This window comes from Myotis davidii, unplaced genomic scaffold (assembly GCF_000327345.1).
Source record: "Myotis davidii unplaced genomic scaffold, ASM32734v1 scaffold1, whole genome shotgun sequence".
Lineage (NCBI taxonomy): Eukaryota > Metazoa > Chordata > Mammalia > Chiroptera > Vespertilionidae > Myotis > Myotis davidii.
This window is the reverse complement of record NW_006294681.1, coordinates 10278591-10287005: the sequence shown is the minus strand read 5'-3', so window position 1 is coordinate 10287005 and position 8415 is coordinate 10278591. Positions and strand designations below refer to the sequence as shown.

General features: G+C 42.0%; 1 protein-coding gene across 2 annotated transcripts in view; it reads right to left on the bottom strand.

Annotated features, from left to right (window-relative positions):
• Positions 1 to 8415, bottom strand: part of SAMD12 (sterile alpha motif domain containing 12) — a 335667-nt gene that overhangs the window by 298333 nt on the left and 28919 nt on the right. Inside the window, exon 1 of one of the 2 annotated variants that reach the window (XM_015567452.1) lies at positions 945 to 1048. The exons of the other annotated variant lie outside the window; for it this stretch is intronic. Coding sequence (XP_015422938.1) covers positions 945 to 969 — 25 coding nt within the window. The 5' untranslated portion in view covers positions 970 to 1048. Of the gene's footprint in view, positions 1 to 944; positions 1049 to 8415 lie in introns of those variants that run through there. 2 annotated transcript variants of the gene reach the window in all.

The window sequence follows — 8415 nt, the reverse complement described above, 5'->3', positions numbered from 1 at the left end:
TCTTGTGTCAACTTAAAAAATAGGGGATAAATGGTGATGGAAGGAGATTTGACATGGGGTGGTAAACACACAAATACAATATATAGATGATGTATTATGGAATTGTAACCTGAAACCTATACAATTTTATTAACCCATGTCATCTCAAAATATTCAGTAACAATAAATAAATAAAACAGTGATGACTACTACATGGAAGATAAGAAAAGCAGAGTGGAAGGTGCAAGGGAGTCAAGTCTAATGGCTTCTAATTTTATGTATCTTTCCACGTTCTCTGACATCAATATCCCCATAAATCAAATGTAAAGCCCATTTCCTGGGCATACTTAGTTAATAAATTCTTACTGAGCACCTCCTATGCACACACAATTACCAAAGAAATAGCAGGGAATGTTATGGGAGCCAAACATTCTACCTAAATGACCCCCATGCATGACCAGGGATGTGGGGGGTGTGGGTGTGTATATGCACACACGGCTTATGTGTATTTTGAGGTTTCTAGTAGGAAGTTATCTCACCTTCCTGCATCGCCAAACCTTCAAAATTAAATTCCCATCTTTAAGTCCTTCCCTGGGTGTCAAGAGGATTTAAAGCCATGACCTTAAATCACCCATGCCCCCCCCCCAACGCCCCCCCACACACACACACACTCTATCCCCTTCAGGGTTCTACTTCACTGATAAATTCATTTTAGCCAATTATCTTCAGTTTTGCCCTTTCTCATCATTATCCCCCTTCAACCAACATCTGTGATTCTAAAAATTCTTCCGTTACTTAGCTCCCCATCCAGGTCAGGGCTTCCTTTTCTCTTTACCGGGCTTCTAAATATTTTTCACCTGAGAGGTGAGAGAAGGCTTCCCAGACAAAGTGAGCTAAGGTGTCCTCCTCCCAACTTCCATTCCCTCCTTAACTCATTCCCTTCACTTTTGATAAAATCAACATACCAGTGTCTTCAACACTCAACTCCATCCTAGAAAGTCTTCTTGTGATGTTCAGACACAAGTAAAACTGTCACTCAACTTCCCAATTTCAAAGTATCACAGATATCATAAAATTAACATGTTCAGAACTGAACCTTGGTTTTCCTATGAAAACAATGCATGTTTTCCAGTCATCCCCCGTTACTCATACAGAAACTCAAGAGTCATTCTTGACCTCACTCTCCCCATGATTCACAGCCCTTCCATCTATCAGCAGATTCTGTAAGCACTAACCCAAATGCTGCTCAAACCCATCCACTTCTCTAGCCCAACTGCCCTTGCCACTCAAACCCTGACATCTCATTGAAAAAGTGCATAGGCCAGAACATGAGACTCTCCTGCTTCAATCTTTCTAATGGCATCCTTTTGTACCTAGAACATTAGAAACCTTTAACATGGCCAACAGGGCCCTGCATTACCTCTCCTCTTTTTCCCTTTCCACCTTCATCTCCCACCATGTTATTCCTTGTTCATTCCACTCTGACCACACATTCCTTAAACACACCAAGTTCTTTCACACCTCCTGGACTTTGTCCAAGTTACTTTGCCTGAAATGATCTTCCCCATTCTTCACCTGACTCCCACTCTTCCTTCAGGTTTTGGTTTAAATACCACGTCTTTGGATATGCCTTCCCATAATCCCGTTTCTCAGCCCATCCCTGCCTCCACTCCATGTTAGATCATGTGCCTGGAACAAGTAGTATTCAACAAATGTTGGATGACCTGAAACCGATTGTACAATGGTCCATATGCATGTCACTTTATACCACTTTATATGAAATTATCCATATATTTCTCTCCTAGTCCCTAATGTTCCTAAAACTAAGGACCAGACTATTATGTGGTATGTAGTAGGCACTCAACATATATTAGTCCATGGCTCCGCCCTTAGGCTTTGTGCTAGATCTCAAATAGCCTTCATGAAACACTGTTAGACATAATTACACCCATTTCACAGATAAAAATGAGGCTCAAAGACTTTCCCAAAAAGTCATACAGGTGTCTGCTGAAGATTACAATGATCAAGTACCATGTAGGATGCAGATAATTTCAAGTTTCAGATGAACAAACCCAAAATGAATTAAATAATAAGACAATTTATTAGCTTTTGGGACAGGAAGTTCAGTAATGACAAAAGCTCAGAGTTAGCTATTTCACAGTTCAACTGGGTCATTGAGGACTCTGATGTACATGTTTAAATCTCTCCTTCTGCTATCCATAATGTGACCTTTACCCACAGCCTAGGTCCCCTCAGGGCACATCGAGCTACAAGCTTCTGGTTCTCATCTAGCAAAAGAAACAGCTTGGTTGGTCATTCTTTCCTCCAAACTTCCTTCTGTTCTCGTGAATCACACGCCCATTAGTGAACTGAAACTTTTCAGTAGAGATAGGATCACCCTTAAACCAGCCAACCTTCAGCTAAAGGCAATCCCCGAAACTTCACTGCTGCTACTCAACAAGGCAGGAACAAAATGGGTGCTGGAGACACAACCACAATGCCTAATTCAGGCCGTGGTAGAAAGAGGACAAAGCCCATGAGAGCACGAGCTTCCCCAACTCCAAAGAACAGCCTGCTTACACTGAACACTCCATCACCTATAAAACTAAAATTGTAATTACTAAAAAACAGTGTGCTCATGGGGGGAGATGGGGGATTAACGTAGGATGGATTTATGCATTAATGAGGAAAAGAAAAATAAATCTTTCTCTCTGGCCTGATCCCTGAATTCTTCCTGTCTTGCGATTCATGGCTTAGCAATACCACTGAGTTGCTGGGAGCTTCTAGGACTCCTGTCCTCCCTCCCCATCACCTCCCCACCAAATCAGACTCTAATACATCCTTGACCTTTGCTCAAGCTGGTCCTTCCTCCTAGAAAGAGTTCTACTCCCCCTGAATCCCACTTCCTTCTTTGGGAGGCTAGCTTCTCCTCAGCCCATGTGTCAGGTCAAAACCACTTCTTCTAGGGGTCACTGGCTCCCAGAGGGAGAAGCCCCAGACCTCCATGCACACAGTATCCTGGAGCTTGACCTCCTGGCTGTAATGAGGATGTCTACCTAGTTGATCTGTCTGCCCCGCCCACCACAACTGCAAGTTCCTCCACACAGGCTCCACGTCTCATTCATCTCCGTGACTGCCACCCCTCAGTCCAGAACCTGGCACACAGTAGACATCTAAGAAACATGTGCTCAGCTGCTGAATGAACCAGCCATCTCCTTTTTTTCCTCACTACCATGCCTTTAAGTCTGAGGGAAACTATTCCCTGCTAGTAAACACCTAGCATTCAAAATGTAAGGAATCTTATAAACATGAGGCAGAATGCGGTATTTTGATTTTCTACACACGTAGCCACTTTCCTCACACAAATATTTTAATCCTCCATAGCTGTTCCTGCCTCACCTGCAAACCCAGGAGTTGATTTAGGTTTCTGTGCTTGCTTTTGTTTATTTAAAACCATTTCTGACGGCTTTTGCTTTGTTTTCCCTGAAATTTCATGTCCCTAATATTTATATATCAAGCAACTTTCAAATGCCCTCTTGCAAGCTGCGACTGCCATTTCTTTGCACATCATGTAAAAGGTGCCCCAGTTGGTTTTCTCTTTTCTATCTTCATCAATGCCCCTCTTGATGAAGTAAATAAAGTTATTTACTCCATTGTAGGGGCCCTGCAGCTCACAAGTCGGCTTAGAGACCCTCTTCATGTTCCCCTGATCTTCCCGACCAGTCTCATGTCTTTATCTTTATTGAACAGACACTCCAAGCTGCTTGCGGTCTCTACCTAAAGTGCTGTCACTCTAATGTCGATGCTCCTGATACTGAGCACTTCAAAATGAAGAGCTGAAAACCAAAACAGACTTCTTAAATATTGCTTTTACATTTAACAGGAAAATGTTTCACTGCAAATGTACATGTTTTAGCATTGTTTTGAGCTGCCATTTGAAGGCACCATCTTTTTTTCATGTGTGAAAACCCACTTCCTCAGAAATTCCAACCTTATGCATTGCTGGTGTGAACATAAAAATGGTGCAACTACTGCGGAAAAGTGTCCGGTGATCCCTCAAAAAGTTAAACCTAGCCTGGCCAGTGTTGCTCAGTGGGTGAGCACTGACCCAGGAACCAAGAGGTCAGAGTTTCATTCCCTATCGGGGCACATGATCGGGTTGTGGGCTCAATCCCCAGTAACGGGGTGTGCAGGAGGTAGTCAATCAATGATGTTCCTTTCTCATTAATATTTCTATATTTCTATCCCTCTTCCTTCCTCTCTCTTTAAAACTCAATACAAAAATATTTTTTTAAAAAGTTAAACCTAGAATTTACCATTTGACGCAGCCACTCAACCAAAGAATTGAAAGGAGGGACTCAAAGAGATATTTGCACACCCATGCTCATAGGCATATTCATAATAAGCCAAAAGGTGGAAATAACCCAAATGTCCATTGACAGATACTTGGATAAAAAAAGATGGTACATCCAGTGGAATATTATTCTGTCTTAAAAAGGAATGAAGGCCTGACACATGCTGAACCTTACAGACATTACACTAAGTAAAATAAGCCGGGCACAAAAGGACAAATATATTGTATGATCCTACTTATATGAAATACTTAGACTGGCCACATTCATGGAGACAGAAGGCAAATCAGTGCTGACCAGGGCCTGGAGGAGAGCGAGATGGGGCATATTGCTTAGTGCAGAGGACCTGTTTGGGATGATGAAAAAGTTCTGGAGATGGACAGGAGTGATCCAACAACGTGAATGTGCTCAATGCCACTGAATCCCACACTTAAACATGGTTAAAATAGTAAATTTTATGTTATGTTTATTCTACAATAAAATAAAATAACTAAATAAAAACCCTACACCCACTCATTTCATCCCTCTACAGCCTCCATAAGTGAAAAGAGAAGTTCCAAAGATATATTCTTTGTTTCAAGTTTTGAGAGTTTATTGATAATCTCACTGTGATTTTCAGTTAGAACTTTTTTTAAAAAATGGTAATAATGACAGCTCAACAGAGTCCTTTAAAATTTCCCTGGGGAAGGGCGTGTTCTCACAACCAGTCCCAGCCTGCTGGGCAGAGAGCATCTTCAACTGCTGGAAGGGAGCCTGGCCCTCCTGGACCTGACCCTGACTTCGCAGGGATCCCATTCTCACGTGCCTTAGGTCACAGACTATCCCAGGCCTCATTTACTCTCCTCAAGATGACGTGAGAAGAGAAATAAGATGTGCTGGTATTGCTGCATCCATTCGGGGGAATGAGTGTCTCTTATTTGCCAAGAAGTCACCCAGCTTCCCGTGAAGTCCTTTTGATCCCCACCCACACCCACTCTCCCTGCAGTGAAGAGGTAGTTGGAGCCTCATTCAAGTGGAAGGCCCCTTTGTCCTGAGCTTCTCTCTACACAGAGACAGGGGGCAAACACTCCTACCGGTCTGGAGGCTGCGCTGGCCCCTGCACTGAGGGCTTCCACCATCACACGGGAACTGTTCGCAGCTCCTGAGATGTTCTGTGCTTCTCTGCTTTGCCAGAACCCATCTTTGTACAGAATATACATTTTCCTATTTTTGTGGACAACTTTTCAGGAAATAGCAAAGGCTCTCCCCTTTCTACTATTGAGCTTTAACTGATTTTGCACCCAGTATAGCCTCCTAAGCAATGCTGACAATCACCTCTTTTTCTTACTAGAAGATCTGGTGTGTGTGTGTGTGTGTGTGTGTGTACACCATGTACTGCAAATACTTACAAACATGTCTGCCTAGTTTATGGCTGGGAACCCCCTGAAGCAAGTGACTACTTCTGACTAAGCTTTACAAACCCAGCCTCTAGCCAAGTGACTAACCTACAGGAGGTGCTCAGTCACTGCTTACAGAATGGGCTGAAGTATGTTGAAAAGAGCCTGATTCAGTCCTACTCACTGCCATTTCCTTCTTAGGAGCAATGTACATCTCTTTTTCAAAAGGACAACTAAAGTTGCTTCCAATCTAATTGTGTAATTCACCAAGAACATGTTAAATCACAGAACCGTAGAGCTGTCCTGAAACTGATTTACCTGACTGCTTTCTGCTGAGCAGACGGTCCTGTGTGTCCATGTGCCCGCAACGACTAAACAGTTGTACATTTTCAGCACCCAATAAATGTTATTAAATGAATGAATGCCCTTAGAAACACATATATTCCAATCCCATTATTAGCTATTAGAACTGAGATACACTGTTTACAGTTTCATGGGTATGTCTTGCTTCTAGCTAGAGATAAAATTCCTAGCCCATGTTGCATACCTCTCTCATATAAAATATTCCGTTAACAGACATTCTCCAAATATGGGTTTCATCAATGGAGGTGACTTACCCTATTCAATTGGATTCAAATGCCAATGAGAAGACTGGGGAAGAAATACATGAATGTGAAGAGTTGGACCCCAAAATAGCACACTCTATCATCCTCACCCGTTTGCCAGATGGCAGCCCTGACGTCCATTGTGTGGGCACTGGAGCTGGGCCTGGATGACTCTGTCCCAGCCAGATGTTCAGGCCACGTGCATCTGTGTCACAACACTGCATTTCTGTGCCACATGAAGTACACTCTGGCTTGGTGTTTACAGAGACAATTTTATCTTTGCCACAGTTTGCTATCAGAGCTCCTCATTCCCCAAAGTCTGCTTAAGAGTAATCACGATAGGTGATACTCACCCTTCCTGCCCATGATATCTGGACTAGATAATCTAATTATAGCAGAAAGTAAAATAATGCTGAACTTACCTATTGCAACCTTGGGAGAGTGGGGGAAAGGCTCTCCCTAAGGCACACAAACATTCATGAAGAGAATACGAAAGTGGATATAGTTAGAGTTTCTATGAAATTTTAGACAGGATTCAGGTGTCAGATAAGTGAACTACACAGGTGACCTTAAGACATTTTTAACTATGATACTATCTGAACCAGATTCCATTGTGAACCAGTGCCCCCAAACATTTATACCTATGTATATGAATTGGAGATTTTATAGAACAATATTTTCCTTTACTTACTATAGATGATCTACTCTAAGGTCTTGTATAGCCTTTATTTTTTATCTCTTCGATGCTTCTGAGAAATTAATAGACATGCTCTTCTTAATTTACACTACTGAGGACAAATAAAAATGCTGGACATAATCCATAACACAAAAATGACTTTGAAAGGTAGAAGAAGGAAGATATCAAGGGAGCTTGGAAGCCAAGGAATGATATGGTGGTAAATTCCTTGGGCTTTCTTTTCGCCTCATCTATTCTAGACTTGGAGCTGAAACAGCCCACAACCTAGAAATGCCACAGGTCACAGAATAGAAACAAGCCAACAAAAGCCTGCCCTCTCTAGCCAAAGGGCCATGAGAGGGGCAGCCTGGCAAGATGAAGTTTAGACAAAAACTGCTCTGCTCCAACATCACAGAAAAGAATATGACCCAACCACTGAGTGAAGGCTGAGTGGAAAGCCTGAACTTCTACCCTCTCCAGGCTATATGGACCTCGAGACTCCCTAGGGGCTGGTGTCATAGGAGGCCATGTAAGGAGATTTTCATCTCTGTCATCTGGTTAATAAGGCCACCTGTTTATCCCTGCAGTGTCAGCTGAGGTAATGCATGGAGACAGGACTTCCTCCTTCCTGAGGTGGTGTCAGAGGAACCTGATGACTTTGTCTATCACCAAGTGATAACAGACCCCTCCGCCCAAGTACCAACTGAGGCAGAGCAGGGCACCTGGATTTCTAACTCCACTGGGCCAGGGTGGTGTAAAGAAAGCCTAGCCAGTGAAAACTGAAGATTAAAGGTCCAGAGATTTGTAACATGAAATATCTAAATTTTAATTTAAAAATCACTCATAATGAAGAACTGGGAGGATCTCAAATGGAATGAGAAAAGGTAATCAATAAATAGCAACACCAAGATGACAGAGGAGGCAGAATTATGTGACAAAGGATTTATAGCAGTCATAATAAAAAAGCAATTACAACTAACTGACATGAGTTTTTTTAAAAAAGAAAACCTCAGCCAAGAAATAGAAAGTCTCACCAAAGAAATAAAAGACAAAGAAGAACCAAATGGAAATGTTAGAACTAAAACAAATACAGTAACTGAAAAATACAATAAGTGAAATAAAAAGCTCAGTGGATGGCTCCATAGCAGAATGGAAGAGATAAAGGGTAAAGGAAACTTTCTTGGAAATGGAAATACTTCACATCTTGCATGGGTTGTACAATACTGAAAAGTATCAAACCTCAATGAACTGAACACTTGAAATATGCGCTTTCCATTGCGTAGAAAATCATTTTAAAATGTAACAAAAACAATTAAATGGAGATACTAGATATGCTTCCATTACTTTTAGAAAGAGTTTATGAGTGATTTTTGAATGATGTGTTTTCTTCCACTTCCCCCTCCCCCACCCAACAGGCAACGACACAG